The 26,396-nt window shown below is 31.5% G+C and overlaps 1 protein-coding gene across 1 annotated transcript; it reads right to left on the bottom strand.

The window, feature by feature from the left end:
* Window positions 1–16,790: 16,790 nt before the first annotated feature.
* On the bottom strand, window positions 16,791–23,046 carry LOC146898763 (auxin response factor 4-like). The gene is made up of 12 exons (XM_085733475.1): window positions 22,919–23,046; window positions 22,693–22,793; window positions 20,673–20,771; window positions 20,519–20,575; window positions 20,054–20,203; window positions 19,451–19,535; window positions 18,500–18,590; window positions 18,144–18,317; window positions 17,894–18,010; window positions 17,522–17,594; window positions 17,268–17,409; window positions 16,791–17,147 (listed from the first exon to the last, which is right to left on the bottom strand). Exons 1-12 carry the CDS (start codon window positions 22,959–22,961, stop codon window positions 16,978–16,980), a joined length of 1,302 nt encoding a protein of 433 aa, XP_085589601.1. The 5' UTR covers window positions 22,962–23,046; the 3' UTR covers window positions 16,791–16,977.
* Window positions 23,047–26,396: the final 3,350 nt, after the last annotated feature.

Genomic DNA, 26,396 nt, shown 5'->3' with positions numbered 1-26,396 from the left:
ATTTTGAGAAACTCCTCTTGATAAAGCTACATATAATTGACCATTGCGAAAAACATGTCATGGAAGATAGATTCCGACATTGGGAATGGTCTGCCCTTGTGACTTATTTATGGTAATAGCAAACCTTAGTTTAATGGAAAACTGTTTTCTACTACTCACAAAGTGAAGTTATGAACCCACATTTGTTTTTAATTTAATTATGGGAAAGAATGCTTTTTTCCAGCATTGCTTCCTGTTAGGATTTTCACATCCAACATATTCTTAAATAAACCACGACATAACAATTGTGTCCCATTACACAACCCATATCTAGGGTCTATGTTTCGCAACAACATCAAAGGTGCACCTTTTTTTTACCTTTAAAATATGTGGTGAGATACTTCCTTGAGCAATTGAATTTAAGAATTCATGTTGATATAAGTTATGAGTATCCCCTTCAACCTCGCCAAATGACAACAAAGTACTTTGTTCTCATGGAAACTGAATGATAATTAAAGTCCAATCTTTAACATTATTTTTTGCTCAAGTTTGTTACTAATCTTTCTTTTAGAGGATTTAAAGTTCAATCTTTAACATTATATTTTGCTCATGTTTGTTACTAATCTTTTTTTTAGAGGATTTAAAGTACAATCTTTAACATTATTATTTGCTCACGTTTGTTACTAATCTTTTTTTCAGAGGATTTAAAGTACAATCTTTAACATTATTTTTTGCTCACGTTTGTTACTAATCTTTTTTTAGAGGATTTAAAGTCCGATCTTTAACATTATTTTTTGCTCACGTTTTTGTCACTAATTTTTTTCTAGAGGATTTATAGTCTAATCTTTAGCAATATTTTTTTCTCACGTTTGTCACTAATAACTTTTTAGAGGCTTTAAAGTCCAATCTTTAACAATATTTCTTTGCTCACATTTGTTACTAATCTTTTTTTTAGAGGATTTAAAGTCCAATATTTAACATTATTTTTAGCTCACGTTTGTTACTAATATTTTTTTTGGTGGATTTAAAGTCCAATTTTTACCATTATTTTTTTCTCACGTTTGTTACAATATTTTTTTAGAGGATTTAAAGTCCAATCTTTGACATTATTTTTTGCTCTTTACTAATATTTTTTTTAGAGGATTTATAGTCTAATCTTTAACAATATTTTTTGCTCACGTTTGTTACTAATATTTTTTTAGAGGCTTTAAAGTCCAATCTTTAACAATATTTTTTGCTCACGTTTATTACTAATATTTTTTTAAAGGATTTAAAGTCCAACCTTTAACATTATTTTAAGCTCACGTTTGTTACTAATATTTTTTTTTGTGGATTTAAAGTCCAATCTTTACCATTATTTTTTGTACGTGTTTGTTACAATTGATCAACGGCTAAGGAAGAGTAACTTATATTAATAAAATAATATGGAAATATTGTTTTTTGTGGAAAGGATATGAAAATACTTGGCAATATTTGTAGGTTGTATTGAGGGAAACAACACAGATGTACAATATAAAAGCGGCTGATAAAAAAGTAACATGAGTTTTTGTTTTGTGCTAGTTTTTTGTGAGTTTGATCTTTGGTTAATGGAAGTAAAAGAGGGTTAACGGGGACGATTAGTGACATGGATTACTAATCCACGTGTTATTTTATAATTGGCTATTTGTATTTAAAAGGATTACTAATCCATGTGCTATTTTATAATTGACTATTTGTATTTAAAATTAAGGGTATTTTTGGAAAGAAAATTCCAACCCAAAAGTGTGCTGAAAGGGGTAGTTTTCTTTATATATAGTATAGATAAATGCATTTTTATATATAAATTACAAATACTTATTTTAATTACTGCTAGTATGGTTACCCGTTGGAATACACCAGATCAACTGACGAAGACCTACGATTTAGTCTACATCAATCTCATGTAAGATTTTTTAAATAATGGTTAGATTTTTTTTCAAGTCAGTTTTGATAAGCAAAGCAAGTCTCATTGATCTATTAGTCCGTTGGTTTATTTAAACATAAGCAAAATTACTTGGAGCATGCTTGTTATAGCTTTTTTTAAGGGAAAAATCATTTTTATTTTAATCTGCAACAAACGGACCCTTATTTAAACAAATTCAAATGAAATAGGCTTTTCGATAGGCCGCCAAGCCGACCAGGCTTTATAAAAAGGTCATACACATGCCTAAAAATAAATCGATGTCTTACTACATATTAGACGTAGACCTTGATTTGTTTGAATTCTGCTCTTTACCCAACACATTTTGCTCATTCCCAACTGAAATTCCAAAAATACTCTTGTGTGAGTTAACTCACGCTAGTGTTAATCTCTGCGTGAGTTAACTCACACTAGTTAATAATTCCAAAAGCATGAGAAATTTTCACTTCCATGATGGTTTCCTCCATAATGGTTTCTTCCAATTACATGCTTCTAATAATGGTTTCTTTCAACACATTCACACATGTATACATACTTCCATTGCATCTTTCTTCCACGTATCAATCCATGCATTTTTCCTCTTTCTCATTTTCACTACCCCCCACACACACACACGCACACACATATATATAAGGCAGGATCCGTTGACACCAGGTGTAAGTCTAAAGAGTTACACCAAATCTCAGCCGATAAATTAAGTTAATCCAATGGCTCCCATTTATCGAATTAAAAAAAAAACTAAATGAGTCACATACAATTTTGTTTCCTGTTCTCTTCTCAAAAGGTTAATTGAACCTATGCGCAACGCATCTCAAATTTGCAGACCACTTTGTTGGACATTTTTCCCTCGTAATCATATATTACTTCTTGCTTGATTGCCTTTTTTCCAAATTGCCTACTAAATCAATTGATTGTGATCTGCATAATAAAAAAGATTAAATCGTTATTTTTATCTCAAATTGGGGGTCCTCATATAAACTCACTATGTAGGGATTTTGTACACTCGATCGAACATTATTTTAAGTTAGTGATTTTAATCGTATATCAATGATTTATTCTATTAAGATCTATATGGATCTCAGAATTGTTTACGGTTGCAATCATACTGATCTTTTTTTTTTTTAAGGAAACAATCATACTGATCTTGTTGAAGGCGTTTGCGAAGGTGTATATTATAAGTAAATTTAGATATCAATAACCGTAGGATTAAATAAATCAACGATCGAGATTTGGTCTCAGCCTTCGTAATATAACTAGTGACTCAAAAGTTATCATCTTCCTTTTTCACTGTCACACACAATATAACTAGTGATATAGAGACAGCAAAGACAGTTTTGCATAATATATAAATCATAGAATTTCTGCGTGCTATATACCGTTTGACACTTTTGAATAGTTGGTTACAATTACTTTTGTCAAGCATATAGCAGTTAGTTAGTTATCAACTCTGTTAATAGCTTTAGGTATGGTACCGTACATATTATGTTGCACTAGTATAGTGCCCCAGTGGAAGAATATAAACTCTCCTTCATTCCATCTCATCTAGAATTTTCGGATATTCATCGCTATATTGTCATATTACACCTGGTGTCAACGGATCATGCCTATATATATATATATATATATATGTATATGAGGGCAGGGGGCATATCATGTGAGAATAACAAAGTTATGTGAGAATGATAAGAATGATTATGGGCCTTTGGATTAAAATTGATAGCAGGGATTAAAAGGTCATACTTAATGGCTCACGTGACTGGTTTTCTTATTCTTGGCAACAAAATATCGCTGACGTCATTTTCATGTTTTCCAAGACTACACTGCTGTGAATCTCTTTCTTATCTCTTGCTCACGGCTCATATATCACTATCACCAGCAAGTTCACAACTACACATTTCACCATGATCTTTTCATATTCATTTTTTATCCATAATTCTCTCATGTTTGATATTTTTTCTTCAAAATTCTCTCGCGATTCCAGCCCATAAAATTTGTTGAACCTGTGAATTGAAGCTCGGGAATGACCGTCGGAAAGTCTAGATCGGATGAGTTGAAATATATCCCAAGTTATGCCCATCGACGATGTGGGTATCCATGGCGGTTCATGAAGTTTCGACGTGTGAGGTGGGGACAGATTAGCGTTTGGAGACTGGATAATTTGCATTTGGAAATTATAATTTATTTATATTTTTTTTGGAATAAATTAATTCAACAAACATATAATAATAGAATTAAAGAATACAATAAATCTATGGTGGTGGTGGCTATGGCAGTTTCACGATAATGGTGGAAGTTCTGATTTATTTTTCTTCTTTCAATTCATACAAAATAAACCAATGACAGAGTAAAATGGAACAGAAACAACGATGAGGTGAGAACACAAGTCACGTGAGCAATTAAATATGACCTTTTAATCTCTGCCATCAATTCTAATCCAAAGGCCCATAATCATTCCTATCATTCTCATATAACTTTGTCATTCTCACATGATATGCCCCCTACGAGGGCATATCAAGTGAGAGGAGTAACTTAAATGAGAGATGAGAGGAGCTAATATCATCCGTTGGATCAAAATACACGTTCATGATCAAATTCCATTAAAAAAGGATTGGCACACTTGAATAAACAAAAATACGTTTCCTATGCTCATGAAACGCGATGCTTCCTCTTCTATTTTTCCTGGTTTTCTTCCTCTCACACAAGTCCCACGCATTCGTTTTCCTCTTCAATTTTTTTAATCTGCGATTGGACTTGACAGTTATGCCAACGGCTTCACATGAGACACCATGCATCAACTTCCTATGTATTATTAATTTCTATGTATCAACTTCTCACCAATCCAATTGCTTATTAGCTGTAATGGAATTCTTCAATTTCACCTTTATTGAAGCATGTTCCAATTGGTTATTTGAACTTTATCATGATTACTCAGAAAGAAAAATTAAATTCTAATTGGTTTTTCAAACATTTTTATAATTACTCTGGTTGAAAAATTTCAATTTTTATATTTTGAAAAGCACATGTAGATGTAGTGGCTGAGCTGAGATCGTTGGTAGTGAACGTTATAATGATTTAGATTTAAGGTGGATGACAGATTTGGATTTTTTAATTGGAAGAGAAGGAGATCGAACAAAGGAAGAAGACAATCAAAAGAGCTGTGTATTTTGATACAACGGATGATATTAGCTCCTCTCATCTCTCATTTAAGTTACTCCTCTCACTTGATATGCCCTATATACATATATATATATATATATATATATATGTGTGTGTGTGTGTGTGTGTGTGTGTGTGTGTATACATGTATACATATATATATGTGTACATGTATATGTATACATATACATATGTATATATGAGATTTGCTAGAACACACCTACTAGTTTTTATGTGGAATTTGATCATGAACGTGTATTTTGATCCAACGGATGATATTAGCTCCTCTCATCTCTCATTTAAGTTACTCCTCTCACTTGATATGCCCTATATACATATATGTGTACATGTATACATATATATGTGTACATGTACATATGTGTATATGTATACATATACATATGTATATATGGGATTTGCTAGAACACACCTACTAGTTTTTATGTGGGAGTGTTTTAGCAAGCTACATCTTAAGGTGCATTTAACTACTTTTTAGTTATAACTTGCTAAAACACACCTTCTAAAAAATAAGTTGGTGTATTCTAGCAAATGCCTATAGGAGTTTCTAACACCTACTTATTTTTTAAGAAAGTGTGTTTTAGCAACATTCACCTTAAGATGTATTTAACAACTTTTTAGTTATATATTTGCTAAAACACACCTTAATAAAAACTAGTGGGTGTATCCTAGCAAACATACATACATATATATATATATATATATATATATATATATATATATATATATATATATATATATATGAATAATAACAAGAACCATGTATATCTACCGGAAGATATTTCTAAAAGTCTAAAATAACTTTTGCTTAAGGAGAAGAATTATGCTCTTTACCCAAACGGTTCTGCTCATTCCCAAAGTAAATGACCAAAATGCCCCTGCGTGAGTTAACTCACGCCAGTATAAATTTCCAAATTTTTCACGTGACTTAAGTCACGCTTGCTGAAAAACAACAAACTTCTCCATGCCAACCAGATATGTATTTTAAAGAATTACTTCAAGTCTCTTCTAACAATCGAATCTTCTTTCTCACATTCGTCTTCAACACCCACCTCCGCCCCTTCAATGGCTTCTTTGTTCATTATCCCACCAGCCACAGTGATACCCATACGACCTTGTTCCTTCTGTTTGTGTGTCAAATTGAATTGATGTTGATGAACACTCTTGTCTCAATTCATTGGATTAAATTCAATTTCATTTAATTGAAGATATTTATTTTTTGCAGATTTTGATTTGAATGGCTAAAATTAACTAATAATTACTTGATTTGCATCGTTGAGAGAAGAAAAGAAGGGGCAAGATTTGAATAGCTAAAATTAACTAATAATTACTTGCATCTCTTGTATTACTATCCCTCTTTTTTACCATGCTTTTTCGATTCAGTGTTGTATTACCCCTTTTTGAATTGATGAAGATGACTTTGTTCTTGAAGATGAGCAAAACCATTTGGGTAAAGAGCAGAATTCCAAGGAGAAACCACTTTAATCCCATAAAAAAAAATTGAGACACATCCGAGATCAAAATCTTGTTTATTACACAACTTAACAAAAACTAAAAATTTCAAAGCCATCATCTTGATGTCTTACTATATTACAACATACACAAAGTTGGTGTAGTGTAATGTAGATATACAACACACACAGAGAACAACAAAAAATACGTGGTGTCTTACTATATTACAACATACACAAAGTTGGTGTAGTGTAATGTAGATATACAACACACATAGACAACAACAAAAAATACGTCAGCTCCAAAGATTTGGTATGCACACCCTTCCACTGGATTCTGTTGTTCTTTCCATATTCTTCTTGTGACTCTTAATGTCAGTTCCTTCCTATCACCACCAGAGAAAATGGAGTAGTGAAAATGGGAAAGAGGAAAAATGCATGGATTGATACGTGGAAGAAAGATGGAATGGAAGTATGTATACGTGTGTGATACGTGGAAGAAAGATGGAATGGAAGTATGTATACGTGTGTTAATGTGTTGAAAGAAACCATTATTAGAAGCATGTAAGTGGAAGAAACCATTATGGAGGAAAGTAAAAATTGGAATATGGGTGAAAGAAACCAGTGTGAGTTAACTCAGTGTGTGTTTTCGGCGTGAGTTAAGTCACGCATATTTAACACTAGCGTGAGTTAACTCACACAGGGATATTTTTGGAATTTCAGTTGGGAATGAGTAAAATGTGTTGAGTAAAGAGCAGAATTCGATTTTTTTTTTTATCAAACTAAACTTTGGTCTTGCATACTCTAATTTGGCTCTGCCTATTCAAACCTTCAAACTGCCTAGTATTAGCTGACTCGGGATCAAAATATGTTTACTCATTATCTTAAATAAACCTATATACCCTAGAGCAATGATAAGTGAACACAAAAATATAGACACAAATACGACACCAGGGATAGATTGGTAATTTCCTTTAAAATACAATGGCATAATTGAAATTCTAGCTGAAAAATGAGGGGTATTTTTTAATTGATTTCACTTTTTTTTTATTCTTTTTCAACCATCGCTGCTGTTCACTCACCATCATCCTACCACCCTCACACCATTGTCCAACCATCACACACCATCACCATCCTCCTTGTTGTCGTCGCCGCCGCACCATTAGACTTCTCTGGCGCCGCTCATTTGACCACCGCCTACTGAAACTCACAGATCCGCCGCCCCAAAACAGATCTGCATCGGCGAAGGCGAGGTCTGTGAGATTCTCAGTCGCGAAAACACTGTAAAAGATTGGTCGCCGGTGATGAGGACAGAACGGTAGCCGTTGTTTAGGACAGAACGGTCGCCGGTGAATTTGGTAGATCGGTGCCGGTGAGAGAACGAGAGAAAACTGTGTTTGATTTGATAAGAGTGGAGGAGACATGTACTGGTGTGAGAGGATGAGAAAATAAAAAAAAAAAAACAAAAAAAATAATGTATAAGTGAACAGTGAAATATGGTGTTGTATTTGTGTCTATGTTTTTGTGTTTGTTTATCATTTCTCTATACCCTATATGTTTACTTTTGTTGCTTGTTTTCAGGCGGCGGGGAAACAATGAAGCAAAGGTTTCACCTTTCAACTTATACAACAAGCTAAACCCACAAACAAACAAAGTAAATAAAATAAATAAATATTTTTTATCTTCCTCTAAAAAAGATGGCTTAAATGCAGTTTTTACCCCCTATTTTGATTGAATTTGAATTTTGTTCCTCCTATTTTAAAACTCAGAATTTTACCCCTTTGTTTAAGGTTTTTCAGGATTTTGTCCTCGTGAGCTTAGCTCAGTTTGTAGAGACAATGTATAAAATATGTAAGGTCCGGGGTTTGAACCCTGGCCACCACAAAAAAAAAAGGTTTTTCAGGATTTTCCTCCCCCATCCACCACATTTGAGTTCATTTTGGCTAATGTGGTAGTGCTAACTTGGTTTAAATTATATTATAAAAATATTCACCTAATTAATTATTTATATAAAATGTATATTTTTATTTTTATTTTTCTAATGAAAAATTTAAATAATTTTTTTCTTTAGAAAAAACAAAAAGATATAGGATAAACAAAAAAAAATGTAAGGCTAGAATTTTTTTTAAAAAATAAGAAAATAAAGAAGCAATAAAAAAATATTAATTCAGCAAAAAATAAAAAGGAAACCATTAAACGCAAACAAAAATACTAAAATTCAAGTAAAAATACATGAAAAAACTAGTTTGCACCTCTAAATATTTGCTATTTTCATACTATGCATTTTTATCCTGCTTTTTCTCCAATTTTTTTTATTGCATTGTTTTAGTATTTTTCTGTTTTTTTCTATTTTTTTGAAAAAAATTATTCAAAGTTTTTTCATAAAAAAATAAATAAAAAGAAGAAGAACATTTAATATAAATAATTAATTATGTAAATATTTATATAATATAATTTAAGTCAAAATAAACTCATATGTGGTGGGGGACAAAATCCTGAAAAACATAAAACAGGAGGGGAAAATTCCAAATTTTAAAATAAGGGGGGCAAAATCTGGATTTAATCAAAATAGAGGGGTAAAATTCCGAGTTTTAAAATAGGGGGGCAAAATTCAAATTCAATCAAAACAGGGGGTAAAACTGCACTTAAGCCAAAAAAGATTTATCTTATGATGCCATAGTTAAAGAGTAAGTATTGAATAGAGCAGCACAACACAAACAACTAGGGGTGTACATGGGTCAGTTTGGGTTGAGTTTGGCCAAACCCAAGACCCGAACCATATATGGTACTCCAATTTGGGTGAGTTAAAATAACCACCCGATACATTATTGGGTTGGTAAACCCATTAATTTCTTGTTTGGGTTGGGTTGGGTATTGGGTTACCAAATTTATTTATTTTTTGTGTTTTTGTTAAATTAAATGGTTAAATGATGAGTCCTTGTATATTTTTCATAAAAATTACTCGTTTTTTTTAAAAAATTGTGTAACCCATTTTCACTATATTTTAGCGTCAAAAAATAATAAATGCTAATATCAAATAATAAATTTCATCATAAAATACTTGCAACAAATTAAAGTTGCATGACATAAAATTGCATTAGCATCAAAATAACCAAAAAGTGCACCATCCTAATTGATAACTCTAACATGCTTGAATTTTCAATATAGATGATACCTTGTTTCAATTTTGAAAATTAGACTTGATTTATGACCAAAAGTTTTGGTATTTTCTTCGTTCCCGTGAAAATAAAATTAAAATGTGTGTATTATTGGGTAAGTGGCTTCATTGGGTTTGGGTCTGGTTTTACCCAAAACCCGTTATTTTTTATGGGTTTTACATTTTTGAAAACCATACCCATCCAATGACCCAACCCAACCCACTTTTTTGAGTTTTTTGGGTGGGTTTGACCCGATTTTTTTTGTTGACCCAACCCATGTACACCCTTACAAACAACACAGAACAAATTTTTATTGTATTGATTCGTTTTTGATCTTATACGATTTTTTATTGATAGAATGTTATTTTAGTATCTTAGACAAATTGTACCTCAGTAAAAAGTTGTGTCATGGTTTAGGAAAAGATAAAATTTCAATTTTTATCATATCTTTTGCCTCTAGTTTGTTTTGTCCCTATAAAAGTTTTATAAATCAAACATTATATAACTGAAGTTGTCATGTCATGTCCTTCGTTTTTTAGCGGATCAAACACGTCATTATTATAGTTTTATCTTTTTTTTTGAGCAAAAATTATTATAGTTGTTTTATATATAAATTACAAATACTTATTTTAATTACTGCTAGTATGGTGATTTGTCGGAATAGACCATATCAACCGATAAAGACCTACAATTTAGTCTACATCAATTTTATATAAAGGTTAGATTTTTTTATAGTCAATTTTTTGATAAACAAGTCTCGTTGATCTATTAGCTTGTTAGTTTATTTAAACATAAGCAAAATTACTTATTTAAACAAGTTCAAATGAAATAGGCTTGTCGGTAGGCTGTCAGGCCGATCAGACTTTAAAAATGGTCATTATAGACCTAAAAATAAGTCGATGACATACTAGATATTAGACCTAGACCTTATTTTTTTTTTTTTTTTTATCAAACCAAACTTTGGTTTTGCATACGATAATTTGGCTTTGCCTATTCCAACCTTTCAACATGCCCAGAATTAGGTGACTCGGGATCAAAATATGTTTACTCATTATGTTAAACAAACTTATATACTTAACTAACTTTGTGAATGAAGATTTTTTTATCAATTCAAGTGGTATTCATGATTATGTTATAATTTTTTTTTTTTGAAGGAATGATTATGTTATAATTGTTTTTTAGGGAATTTAATTATACTGCTGAGAACATCCACATTAGAGACATGGCTGATTTAAGGGGGGTTGCAACTAAGGCAAGGGTTTTAGGCGCCTAAATTTTTAAGCCTCATATTAGTCTTCTAGATCTTTTTTGCTTTAAATATGTTTATCTAAGTTAAATTCTTTATACATTATCATGCTTAGACTCGGCTAGTAGTTCAATGGAGAGTTGTAAACTTGTCGTTTATGTTGTAAGTTTGATCCTAAAGGTAGCTATTTTATATGTTATATGTATCTTAATTTTTTTTTCTTTCATATATCTATGAATATGATGTTATTTGTTGGAATTATATTAAGACAAATTGTGTGCAACCAAACTATGCGCACAAACGTTTGTTTTTAAAAAGTTCTCGCACTAACGGGGTTGAGTCTAATAGAATGAGTTAGACTCTCACGACATGATGCATCATTATTCGAATATTGACTAGGAGTGGTATCCATATGTAGTGTTCGAAATGCCTCAAATAAAATTATACATTTAGTATTCTTAATTTTTATGTTTCTCTACCAAACACACTTAAAAGACCCCAATTTAAAACTCGTTTTAGGCCTACAAATGCATTGAATCGTCCCTGAATCGAAATATCCACTTTTGGGTACTTAATTGGGTCTCACTTATACATATCATTCATTTATAATTTTTAAATAGTAATACCTAATAAGCACTCAATCCATCTAACACATCATATTATACAAATTTTTTAAAGGGAACCACTAATTATCTATCATTAACTTATCATTACATTTAATTTTTTTGAATATTTTTAAATTGTGGGACCCACAAAAAGAGGGTATATGCTTAGACCATTTGCAATGGTTGTTTAATCTGTGTTGAAAGCCACAATAAACAAGTGAGTGCCTTGCAATGGCTGTTTAATCTGTGTTGAAAAGGAAAAAATGTTGAGAGAATTAAACCGTTTAAAGCCTGCCACAGAGGGACACGCGTCGCGCTAACTTTGGCCAAGCCAGGCGCGTGTAAGACACGCGCCGACAGTGGCGCGTCAGCGCAGGGAGGGAAGAAAGAGAAAATGAAAAACGGATAATTTGTAACACGTGGCCTGTTTTTATTGGCTGTCCGGATTCTTATCATTTCAATACTTTCACCTCAATTATTTCGTCCAAAATTAATTCAAAAAAAAAAAAAAATACCAAAATTCATGATTTTTTTTTCTCTATAAATAGAGACTTGGTTCATTTGATTTGGACACAGAAAAAAAAACCAAGTTTTTCACTATATTAGTCTTATTATTATCTTTCAATTAGCAAAATTAGTGAAGTTGTTAACTTTTTTTGTTGTGAAATGGAGAACAATAATAACAATTTCAACAACCAGAATTCTTCTAGTTACCCACATGGCTACCAAAATCCCAACAATTTTCAAAATCAAAATCATCAAAAAGGAAGCATCAAAATCAAAATCCCAACAATTATAATTGATATTTTTATTTTTATGTAATTAAAAATATAAAAATATAAAATTAAATAATAAAATTAAATAAGAATATGAATTAAAAAAGTGGTGGGGTAGAGTGTTGGTGGGGTAGATTGTTTAATGTTGTTTAACCATTGGAGAGGGTTATTTGTGAATGTTTGTTTAATGTTTAGGTGGAAGAGAGAGAAAATGATGTGGAGTGTTGGGAAGTGAAAAAGTGGATGTTTAAACAAAAAATGATGTTTAACCATTGTAGATGGTCTTACTTAAGGAGTAATGATATTTTGACATCCATTTGATGACAACTTTGTTGACAACCTTGTTTTTCTCACTTCTTATTGGTCAAAAACAATCGAGAGAGAGAAAAAGGAAGAGAGAGGATAACAACATCATGTGAGTATGAGAGAGAAAGTTGTCAAAAAGTTGTCAAAAAGTGGTTGTCAAAATATCATTTCTCTTACTTAAGACCCTCACCTCATTAAGAACTCAAATTGTTTTCCCCCAGATAATGATACTTAATAAGTACCTACGCTTATGGAGTTGGAGTTACAAGACTAAATTTTTCCATTGACGTAACACCTTATGGATAAATTTATCTAAATTAAAAATAATCATTTAAATTAATTACATGAAAACAACTGCATCTTAAATCAACTTTAAAAAAAGAACTGTAACTGAAATCACATATATTCAAATTTAACATTATTATAATAAATTTTCCCCTAAAAAAATTTTGTAATAAATTTTAAAAGTATTCAAAAAAACTATGATGCTACTTATAAAAAAAAAATTAATATGTTTTTAATCATTATATGTATATCAGTTTTCTTTTTTTAGTTCTTTAAAACATGTCTTTCGAACTTTACTTCCTCTAAATTTTCTGTCACTAATTGTAGTCCCTGTATTTTTATAAAATTTCATGTCACATGTTTCAAATAACTTTTTTATGACACATCATTGATAAGACCTTATAATATCATTAGGTTAATAATTTAATTATATAATCTTTATTAATTTATCTATAACTTCCAATTGAAGATTTCATTGTTAAATTAGAGATTAAATGATTTCTTTTGATTACACGGAAAAGGAAAGAACATAAACAAGCAAAACTAGCTAAATCGTTGCTTCAATTTGCGGAGGGGGATAGACCTACAACTTTAAACTAAAATCCAGTTGAACATTATGTTTAGCCAACCGATCAACACAATCATTTCCTTATCTCAATGTATGATTGAAAAGCAAGGACTAATCTTGTGACATGAAGGTACGAATCCGACCGAGAACAATATCATGAGGGTGGTAAGTAGCATCGATATCAAGAATAAGATCAAGAGCCGATTTAGAATCAGATTCCAAAGTAATGATTCTAAAACCTAAATCCAAAGCCAATTGAAGCCCTAGCATGAAGGCGAAACCAATCATGAATGTCATTGGAGAGAAAACATGAAAAGTTGGGCAAATGACTAGCTATCCAAACTACAAGGGAAATAGGACAATCACGAAGAGTGTGGAGCGTAGTTTCATGTAATTGGTTGCATCTCAAACAATACGAGTTAGTAGTACAGTGGCAAGAACCTGTAACTTTCACAACTAAGATGTCGTATAATTCCCATTTGAAGAACCTTTCCAATGATATAATATGGCCTTAACAATGACATGCCATCAAAACAAAGTCACTTGGAATATGCAGTATCAAATTTTGTAAAAAGTTATAGACTAAACATGGTAAAAGAAAATTTAAAGAGACCAAAACTTGAAAGAAGTTTTCAGACGAACAAAAATAAAAATTAGTATATTTAACTGGTGTAAAAACATATTTAACCAATAAAAATAATTAATTTGGACTGGGTTTTATAATATTTTCTTATGAAATACGAACCAAATTCTAAAACCGTTGCAAAAAAAAAAAAAAAATCTAACCAATGAAAAATATGTTCAATCGAGTTAATAATTTTACAAATTTTAGAAACTTATTTCTAAAAGTCTAAATATAATTAATTTGGTTGAACATTATAGATTTGCATACTAATAAATGAAGCACATAAGCTACAATAAATTATAACTAGATCTTTGACCCGTGCGCCGCACGGGTCTTATCATCCAAGATAATCAGATATACAATAAAACAAAACATGTTGTAATGAATTGTAAAAAAATAAAAAAATATAAACAATTTTTTCGAAGTCACTACAAAATCGAATATAGCATAATATTACATTACAAAATATTAATGTTAAAACTAAAAGATGGAAATAGTTTAAAGACAATGTAGCATATATTAAAGAGAATTATACATTTCGAAATACTTCTTCATACACAACGTTAGATGTCACATCAATGAAACAATGTATAAATTGCATTAAGTTTAAATCACACAAAAAATATATATCTGATAAAGCACACTCTAAATATGTCATATATGTCTTTTAAAAATTGAAAATACGTAACATTATTAAACCATTTATTTGTTCATTTTCCATGATAAACTACAGATTTTAATGAACTTGGGCAAATTATTAGTACAAATTATTCATTAGATTAATTTAAATAATGGAATACAAATCACGTTTATCATATAACTTAATATAAATCACCAATAAAAAAAATAAAATATAAATCACCAACAAAACTATCAAAGTTCCTCAATAGTATATTTGATAAACATGTTTAGCCAATAACTTGATCTCAGTCAAGTTGCATAACTTTCTTTTCTCCTTATTATGTCATGCAGATTATAATTTGAAATTAAGCAAAGTCTATTATAAAAAACGATGGAATAATCAGTTTATGCAGGGATGAATAAGTTTCAATTTTTTTCCATATACTTTGCTGATACATTGCACTATAACATGCATCAATGAAACATGAATATAGCTGACAGATTTCATTCAGTACTATAAAATCGATTGAAAAATAAATAAGGTACTGTCGCATACCAGAAAACCTTTGGTAACATCATATTCAGTCAATCTTTTTGCAAAATCTATATGCATGTCACTGATAATGTGACAATATATGTTATAAGAGAAGTAAAGGGAGGTAGATGGTCATTGAATGCAAGCTGGACACTTGATTTGTCAACAACAAAACGCATTGGAGGGTCAAATACATGACACTTAATTGTCTTCCCAAATCTATCCTCCAATGCCATCGCAAAATGACCTTGGCCAACAAAAACCAGTGTAACCTACGCCCACAATCCTATTTCGTAAAAATCACAGATCGCCGTCCATCCCTTTGAGAAAAAAACGATACCAAAGTTGCAAAGCGAGTAATCTGGTCGCCAAAGTCATCGGCAAACATTTTCGGAAGCTGACAACTCCCTAAGACAAAAACAACTCGAATTAGAATCTTTCATATCAAACAAATGAACATAAAAAATCTGCATGTAAGAAAACATAATAAAAAAAAAATGCTCACTAACATCTTCAACATCATACTCAACCATGTATGACCTATATTTCCTTCTCAGCTTGTTGATTGCCTTGTCTAGATCTGAAATAGGGTTATTCACTAAATGACCGGTCAGGCAGTGTTATGAAAGCAAATTTTCAATATTTCGTAGAGCCATGTTTGGTATTTCAGATTGGATGAATATGAATGGATGCTTTCAAAACCTTTCAGTCTTTCACGTATAAATAGCAGGATGAGAGAGTGAATAGACGCACATAAATGCTTTGGGAATTGCCAAGGGTATTATAAACGTGATATTTACACCCTCCGGTCACTATTATAAGCAAAAAACTACATTTTAGATTCATTCATTAAATGATGTATGTGGTTTATAATAAAGACCACATACATCATTTAATGAATGAATCTAAAATGTAGTTTTTTGCTTGTAATAGTGACCGGAGGGTGTATGTGCATGATAAAAGTGCTATTCCCAAATATCAGTAAGGCACACGCATAGAAAAGGGAAAATAACATCTTTCAAGCCAAAATTTGAAATTCAAATTTACCATGTATTAGGAGGGAAAAATTAGGTTAACTAATTAAGTCATTAGCAATTAATGGCAAGGATTTAGAGGGAAAAAATTAGGTTAACTAATAGCATGACCTAATAAGCTTTAAGAGTAAGTGATGATTTTCTATTACAACAAACATAAACTCAAAACTTTGTAAATGACTCAATAGTAGCAACGAAGTTCTACTTAACAAATTGTTTGGAGTAACATCGACAGCATGCAACTAGTTTGGGAATAACGAGTTTGGTTACAATAAAATTATAGTAATGGTTATTACTATTTATTACAACAAATGGAGAGGATCTCAACTTAAATGTAGCACCCACTTTGAGTTGTGCACTGGTTTAAACATATATGGGTGTTCCTCACTCTCTCTCCATTTTCATTCCATGCTCAACTATTTATCCCAACATAGAAAGGTACTAAGATAAAATAAAAAGATTTGAAAAAGAATATGAAAATAGTCGAGTATGACCAAACATAATTGTGTTTTCTTGCACCTTTCATCTAAAGGTGAACTTTATTAATATATCGATAGAAACAAACTTATGCACCATACAACATTTGCTTCACTTATGCAACATAGAACTAGTTCAAGTTTGTTCACTCAGTTGTTTATGTCTTTGTTACTTAGGTTATTTTTTTTATTGAAATAATTATAGAAGAGGACGAAAGAGAAAAATTACAAATGTAAAAAAGCAAAGACATATAAAGAAAGCAATGATGAAAAAGTTTGACTTTTCATCATTTCCAGCATTGTATTGTTGACCTTCCAAGTCCATATCCACTTTGTGATATTCAGGTTTAGAAGAACTCCCAGCTATATCTGATAACAATAAGAGAATTCAATCAACACAATGATTATAGTAAACACAACATATTAGCAAAAACGTAAAATTAATATCAAAACATCTAAAATTTAAGAAATGAAAGAATAATAACTAACCCTCGTTAAAAAAGTTAAGTATATCTGTTTTATTTGATAAAGGGAGAATTGGAATGCCCTTCAGCATAATCTTGGGAGATCCAAAAGGCTCAATCCACCATGGACAAACCCTCTCAATATTTGGTATGAAATCCCATTGCACCTAAAAGGAGATGTAATTAAATTTATTTAAATCAATCAAGTTAAAAGAAAAATGTATTAACTAAAACATCATGGGTACTAATTCTAAAGCATAGTAAGATATTTGATTTTACCTTGATACATCTCCATTCTGAACCAGGCCACCTAATGGGATCAATATCTTCATTACCAACTATTGTACCATACCTATAAAGTAAAACAAAAATGTAAAAATACAAAATTATTACAAATAGTTACCTTTATAGACTATAAGTATCATAAACAGTTTTGTCATAGATGCATATATTTCAAATCAAAACACGAAAAATGCTAGCAATACACTCTTTTTATTACGTCTTTGTATTTACTAAAATTCATATGGGTCTGACTAACTGACAGAAAGACGAATATTGAAAAATCTATGTTAAAATGTATATTATTCGCACTTCTCATAAAAGTGATAAAACAATCATGAATTAACCATAGTAATTTGACATTATGATCACCTTCTTGGACATCCTTCAACTTCAGACAACATCTGTACCCTCCTTCCAACTGAGTAGTCTTTCTCAATGGACTCAGCATAAGTTTTCAGAGGAATCATAAATTCAAAGGGAGTAACCCTACAAAAGATGTGTATTAGTGCTAACATTCTTTCAAAACAGATTCTCAAAGATCATATATTTACAAATTTGCATTGCTTGAAAAAAAAAATGTTCATAAATATTTCAAATTGTAAAATCATTGGTATCTCACCAAGGGTGGTATTGGACATGGAACAAACTTCCAATAGAAACAGCATGGACAACAGCAGCCAATGCTCCAAGTTGAATGTTTTGACTTGATGATAGTTGAGGCAATTTTGTGCATATATGGCTATGTTGATTCATTGCTCGACGAATCCCAATACCAATTTCACCATTCTCTCCCCTACAATAACATAAGAATTATCCACGTAATTTTCTATGACATAAAATTAATGTGTACAAAATGAATAATAATGTTATTGGTAGATGCATAAATTGTCAATTACAAGAGAATTTATAGATTGAAATGAATTTTTGAATCCCATGGAATACAATGAAATAAAAATGAAGAAAAAAAGAGAGAACCTGACAAAAATGCATGAATCTCCAGGAAGAAGGTTTTTAGAGTTGACAAATGTGCTCCAACCATTAGTAAGAAAGTGTGCTCTCTCATCATCTGCATTTCATGTTATAAGAATATATAACTTAGAAAGAAAAATAAATAAATAATGATTCCATTCTTGAAATAAAATAGTTGTATTTCGGGAGAGAAAAATAAATAAAACTTGGAGAATGGGCAATTGTTATTACAGTGACACTACGATCATTTTACAATTTTCTCTGAAGAAATTTAACGGCTAAATTACATCAAAGGTCCTTTAAGTTATTTAATTATAACAAATTTGTCATTTTAAGTTTTTATTTACTTTTTTTTTTCTGAATCAAGAGCGAGGAAGACATCAAAGAGCCGTTGGACATCCCGACTAGGTCGGCACCTCCAGGGAACTCAAATCCTCTGCCGCTCACCCATAATATATATATAGAATAAAAAAAGGAAAAATATGTATAAGAGGGCGGCCAAACCGAACCCTCAAAAGGAAAAAAAAAACGAAAATAAAATATGGAAAACAAAAGTTAGGTAATCCATAACGGTCCCTAAAAAAATCCCCCCGAACAAAATCATGCATACGTTCCTACCAAACCGTGTCTAAACAGTGTGAAGAAGGTTAGACCAGCCCTAAGTTTTTTTGTACCACTTAGGTCTTTAAGTTAATTAATTGTAATAAGTTAGTTCTTCAAGTTTTTTCCATACCAATTAAGTCGTTTTAAGTTTTAAACTCTCGTAGACATTGGACAACATTAGAGAGACTCAATTATCACCAAACAATACCATCAACCCCAAAACATCCCCCTTTCTATTTATATGAAACAAAGATGATTTTGTGCATGACAAGTAGTTATATATGTCAATCATAAACTCTTTTAGGTTAACAATGAAGGTAATACTAATGTTTAAATAAAACAACTTAAACTTACCACGATAAATATGTCGAAAATTCCATTCAATTCCATGCATGTCCTTCGCCACTAGATCTTGCATTGGTGGTTGAAGGGTCATGTCCTATAACAAAGTAACAAAAACATGAAACTAAAACAAAATTCTTAAAAAAATAAACGAATTTTTTTTGGTAAAAACTTAACACAAGTGTAGATAGATACATACATTCATGGTTTCAATATGTCCCTGCAGATGAGTTCAAGATGTCCGTATAGAATTTATGGTTTTTGATATTTGGTCTCGATATAAAGTTTGTACAACTTTCATCCTTATTTTGCTTTATAAGGACTAAATACTAACAAAATACTAACATTTTTTGTTTAAGAAAACAATTTCAAGTACTAAGATAATTTTTTTGTATAAATTCATAAAAATATGCGAGGACAACATTTGAATAAAACTTATACAAGTGTTAACAAAAAAATTTAATTCTATAGGAACTAAAAATATATTTAACCTTGTATATACGATGAAGGATAGAATGACATTGACAATTGAAAATTATGTCATGTTAATCAAAGAAAATACACAATAACATTATCAAAGGCAATAAAGAATCACAAGCATAAACTAAAACAAACCAGATGGGGGAAGCATCTATCTGCATGTTGCTTTGGAATATAAAGTCCACCATGTGTACTTGTTTCCATTGAAGTGAGCAACTCACTAAAAGAGTAGATTTCATTAGGACCATGAAGTGCATGATTGTCCTCTAATGCATATTCTTGTTGCTGCAATCATCCAGTAATAACCGAAATTATATTCATTTTTTTTTTTTTTTTATCTTTACGCTCACGATATTAGAAGAGTTAAATGTTTTTAATTTAAATAAAGTTATGGATCATTCAAATTGAGTCTCTATATAAAATTTGAGTCATTATATATTTTATAAAAACATGTGGTTTGAGTCCTACGGAGAGAGATTAAAATTAATCGTTTTTATAAAAAAGTATGGACTAAAATCTCACGTTTTATTTAAGATAGTGAAAAAAAGAATATCTATAGTCACTAAACACATATTTACAACCAAATTTGAAATAACTAACCTCGAGCAATGGAAATAATGTAACCAGAGAAAAAATCTCATCTGTATCAACTTTTACCTACAATACCAAATAAGTATATTATTATATTATTTACAACATGCGTTAAATATTTTAAGTTAATAAAAACAATAAACTTATAGAAAGATGACAATACCTTTAATTGAACACCCACAACTACGCATAAAATTTTAGAAGGCAAATGATAGTTAGGAATTTCCATGTTGTGATTTTGCTGATATTGAAGTATTGCGACCTATTCCAAATTTTCATCATTAGACACATAAAAGAAAAATATATTAGACCATAAAATAGTAATCGGTTACATTTTATATAATAATAGAGAACTTATATTTATACACTCTTAATTTTTGTAACTTATTCAACACTTAATTTTCTCTATACCTTTCTTCATATCACAATTTTTGTAACTTATCCAACACTTAATATTCTCAATACCTTTCTTCATATCACATCATCAATATATGGATAATGCGTGGGAGTTTCTGCGCCAGTTAATGAGTCAGGTTACTGGTCTATGGTGTATTATTTGCGACTTTAACGAGATTATGGATGCTAATGAGAAGCGGGGTAGAACTAGTCGTTTAAATTGGTTGATTAACATATTTAGGCAAGCGGTTCTCGACTCTGGTTTGTCTGATGTGCAGGTAGAGGGATATCCGTACACTTGGTTTAAAAGTTTGAGCACCCCCGGAATGTTGAGTAGAGGTTAGATTGTGCCTTGGCTAATTCAGCTTGGTTCAATATGTTTCTTGAAGCAAAGCTTGCAAATTTGGTAGCCTCAATGTCAGATCACTGCCCTATTTTGTTAGGCCATAACCCTGTGCAGTGACCTCATTTGTCTAGACATATCTTTAGATTTGGAAAAGCTTAGAAGCTTGAACCTGGTTTTGATCTATGGTTAAGGTGAGTTGGCAGGGGTATATGGATCGATATGTGCTTCCTAGGCTACATATGTGCGCAGAGGCCATGTCGAGCAGGAAACATTGTAATAAGAGGAAACTCGACATTGAGGATTGTCGTCGCCAGTTGGATCATACTCGTAGCACTAAGTACATGGGAGGTAAATACATTTATATTAGAAAATAAATCCACTAAGTAATACCATAATATTTTTTTCAATAATTCTCAAAATAATTCCTAAAATTAAAATTGTTAAAAATAATACCAAAATAGTAAAAATAATCTATAATATACTATACCCGTTAAAAAAAAGATTTTTTTTGTTGCTTTTAATAGGTTCTCTCAACAAGAGGAAATTCTATTCGAGACGTGTGGTAAAAAAACTAGATTAAATATGATTTTTCTCTAAATTTAAAGATTAAATAAAATGAGTACTTGAATAAATAATGGGTTTTTTTTTGTTGATAAGCAATAAATAATGGGTTGTTGTGAGTTAAACATGTATACTTGTTGGATTTATCTTTTGACTTGAGTCGTTGCATTTATTTGATGTATTCAATTGGTATACCGTAAAAAATTTCTAAGCAAATATACATTTTTTTCCATAAAACAAATCAGTCTTTTTGAAAGAAAATAAAGGAGAGTCAAACACCTTTAATATATTATTATTAGTATTATAGTAGTTTTCTGTATAAATAAAAAGACTAGTAAAAACTTGACCAAAAATAAAATAAAATAAAAGACTAGTAAAACTTTTACCAACAAAAAAAAGACTAGTAAAACAAAAAAAAATATATAACATTGAAAAATTTTGCAATAAAAAATTTATGAAAATTTTATCTAAAATAAAAATTCTGTTTCGGTGTGGCTAATTTATGGTGAATATATATTAAAATCCTTTAACAAATATTCAACTATTTAATCCAATTTTTATTTTTGCTAAAATTTTAACAAGTATTGAAATTATACAAACACAAATTGGATTATTTATGATAATAAAGAAAATATTTTATGGTGTTTGTGAGCATATCTCAATTAGCATGGATAACAAAGCATGCAACGGTCGAAGTTCGAATCTCAAATTTCTCACTTATTCACCCCAATATTTCAAGCTAAGATCTTTTCAATAAAAAGGATTTGACAACGATAGGAAAGTTAACATATTTGTTTTACAACTAAGATAAAAGATCTCGACACAGAAAAAACAGGGCAAGAGTTCAAAATATAATTTTTTTTTGGAGAGAAGACGGAACCTGCTCTGAGTGTCCTTGAGGGAAATAGAAAACCTTCTCCCCAACCGTAGGGATGTACACAGATCCGGAACATGCATGCCACAGTTGAGCACATAGATCATCTTTCACAACAAAATAAAAAAATTAAAAAAATTAAAAGACCAACATGATGGTGAAAAAATAAATGGTTGAACAAAAGTGATAAAAATCCAAAAAAAAATAATGAAAATAAATTTATGTCGTTTACCAGAGACTAAACGAGATGCACCATCTCTTCCTGCAGAATCCATATCTCTCTCTCTCTCTATCTCTCTCTCTCTCTCTCTCTCTCTCTCTCTCTCTCTCTCTCTCTCTCTCTCATTCAATGGTTCTGAATGAAGGTGGAGAAACCAAACCGATATAATATATAGAGAGAGAACAAAAGAAACCTACGATATATAGGAACAAAAATATAATAAAAAAACAAAGAGAACCGAAACACAGCAGAAAATAACAAATGATATTAACGAGTCGCGTGTTTCCAAAGCAGAAATAAACAACAAAAATGTTTCGCAAAATGGGATCAAGTTTCGCAAAATGGGATCAAGTTTCGCAAAATGGGATCAAGTTTATGTGGACCCGCCTTTCCCTGACAACGAAGAGAAAGTCTCATTTACCCTCCTCAATTATTAGGCCAACATGAAGTAAATGTTGAACAATTTGTTTTAAATGTTATTGATGATACGAAAGTGGAAATTAAATGAGTTAATGAGGTGAGTGTTGGAGTGGTTTTAGATACCATGACAAAAATTAATAACAAAAATTTACGAAGAAAAAATATGAAATTTCTCTCTAATTCTCTAACTAAATTTCTCTCTTCATGGTCAGGTTACCATGTCCAAGGAAGATGTGCCTAACTGCCTATCACGCTGCCTATTATTTGTGAGAAGACATAAAAGTTTTGGATGGTTATTGGAAAATTGAGGATGGTCCCACTTATTAAAGGATTCTACGAAATTCTTTCTCATATGAGTAAATATATGTGTAGTGTTTGAAACATTGGCACATCGAGTCTCAAATTGGATTTGATGCAATTACCTTTTTGGACCACAAATTTTAATTCGGACTTAATTAAGAACAATAATGTGTAATTTTGGGACTTATATTACTACAATTAGATATTGAATCAAAATGTACAACTCAAAAAAGCAATGTTTTGCTATGGAGAATTAGTTATTGTTCATCGAACCTTTGTTAACCACCTAAAACACCACCACCTCCACCTGCAACCACTAAATGGCTTCCAAACCATTTCCAATCCGTTCAATTTTCCTTGCTGATTTAGATGAACCTAAGATTGCCCCAAAAACCATACCAAATCCCAAACCCAAATCAAAAAAACCTTTGCTTAAGTTCTGCACAATGTTTGTGATATCCCTCATAGCCAGTTACCTGAAACAGGCATGAAATGAGAAATGTTTTCTATTGCTATACCAGAGGAAGGGTATTAAATAGTCTATTGCTATACCAGAGGAAGATTATTGAATAGGATTGAAGTTCAAGAAATCTCTGTCCAAAGAGTTTTACACCACTAATTGTGGTTGCCTTGTGTGCAAAGTTATGGCCAGTTTGGAAGAACCTAGGAAGATTGGGTATCACCTAAATATGAAAGGGATTTTATGAATTATCTTTTTCCTTTATAGAAGATGCTAACAGTGTTAGATCTGCCGGATCTTGGAACTTAAACCCTGAATTGCTTAAGCTATTTGCATGGACCAAAGAATTTAACCGAAGTATCCAACACAACACTTTAGCTCAAGTATAAATGTACATATATGGCTTATCACATGAATATTGGCGTCTTAAAATCTTATTTTCCATAGATAGTAGTGTAGGGACTGCTTTTTGTTCAGATGCAACTACCAGTAAGCCAAATTTTTATAGAACCGCTGGCCACTTTGTTAGGGCATTTGTTGATATAGATCTCACATTTGAATTGAAATACAAGGTGCTAGTGGAAATAAAACGCTATGTTTTTTTTGTTGAACTTGATTATGATAATTTGCCAGATTTTTATAGCAATTGTAGGATTATTGGACACAATATTAAGAAATGCAGAAGAACTAATAAGAAGGATCATGTAAGAAGACAAGAAAAGCCTGCTATGAAAGAATGGGTTGAAAAGCAAAAGAATGTTGAAATCATCAATATTGAGGAAGAAATCCATCAAGATGGTGCATTGGAGAAGGAAAATCAGGAAAAATATAACTTAGCAAGCAAGGAAGTAGAAGTAGAGAATTTGAATACTGATCTGAACAAGACACCTGTTATGAAATGTGTAAAATGAATATTCTCATTTCTCATGAATGTGAAAGAGTTTACAAGAGGTATTTATAGGAAGAAAGTAAAGTACAACCATCCTATGAACAAGCTAATCCAAGTACAAACTCAATTGTAAAGCTAGCTAACTTCAGACTCTAGTGATTAGAAGCTGTGACTTCAGACTCTAGTGATCAGAAGCTGTAACTTCAGACTCAGGTGATCAGAAGCTGTAACTTCAGACTCTAGTGATCAGAAGCTGTAACTTCAGACTCTGGTGATCAGAAGCTATGTAACGGCATTATTGTCTTCCTCCTTATTCTCTAATAGTCCCCCACAAGCTGGGACATGGTAAATGTCAAGCATTCCCAGCTTGGACAATAAAATATGAAATGGTTGAGGAAGGAGTGGTTTAGTGAAGAAATCTGCCAATTGTTCTTTGGAAGAAACTGGTAGCAACTTCATGATTCCTGCTTGCAATTTTTCCCTAACCAAGTGACAGTCTATCTCAAGGTGCTTTGTCCTTTCATGAAAAACTGGATTAACATCTATATGTAAAGCACTCTGATTATCACAATAGAGCACAGGAGGTTTAATGAGTGAAACATGAAGATCTTTGAGCAGATACAAAAGCCACTGCAGTTCACATGTTGCTGCACCCAAAGCTCTATACTCAGCTTCTGATGAGGATCTTGAAACAGTCAATTGCTTCTTAGTCCTCCATGAAATGAGAGAGTTGCCAAGAAAGAAGCATTGACCAGAGATTGATCTTCTGGAATCTATGCACCCTGCCCAGTTAGCATCTGAAAACCCTGAGAGACATAGAGAAGAAGCTCTAGGGAAGAAGAGGCCTTGACCTAGGCATTTCTTCAGATATCTGAGAACTCTAGTAGCTGCAGCAAAATGTTTCTCTGTTGGAGAAGAAAGAAATTGGCTGAGTCGTTGAGTAGCAAAGGTGATATATGGCCTTGTATTGGTGAGATATATCAGCCTACCAATCAGTCTTCTATAGGAGGGGACATCATTGTAATGTGCACTATTGTCTTGATGAAGCTTACATGCAGGTTCAGAAGGTGTAGATACAGGTTTGCAAGCTAAATGACTTGTATCAGTGAGAAGGTCAAGACAATATTTCCTTTGACACAATGAGATGCCTGTGGAAGAATGTGCCACCTCCAAAGCAAGAAAGTATTTTAGTTGCCCAAGATCTTTAATCTTGAATGCAGAATGCAAGATGGATTTGATGTGTTGAAACTCAAGCAATGAATCACCAGCAATTATCACATCATCAACATACACTAACATAACTGTGAAAGTAGTGGCAGTTTTCTTGATAAACAATGAATGATCAGAGGTTGATTGTTTATATTGATGGGCAAGAAGTAATGAAGTGAGTTTTTCATACCACTTTCTGCTTGCCTGCTTGA

The sequence above is a fragment of the Medicago sativa genome, chromosome 8, assembly GCF_051527215.1.
Source record: "Medicago sativa cultivar Bolivia chromosome 8, Bolivia_mono, whole genome shotgun sequence".
Lineage (NCBI taxonomy): Eukaryota > Viridiplantae > Streptophyta > Magnoliopsida > Fabales > Fabaceae > Medicago > Medicago sativa.
This window is presented reverse-complemented; position numbering and strand designations above follow the sequence as displayed.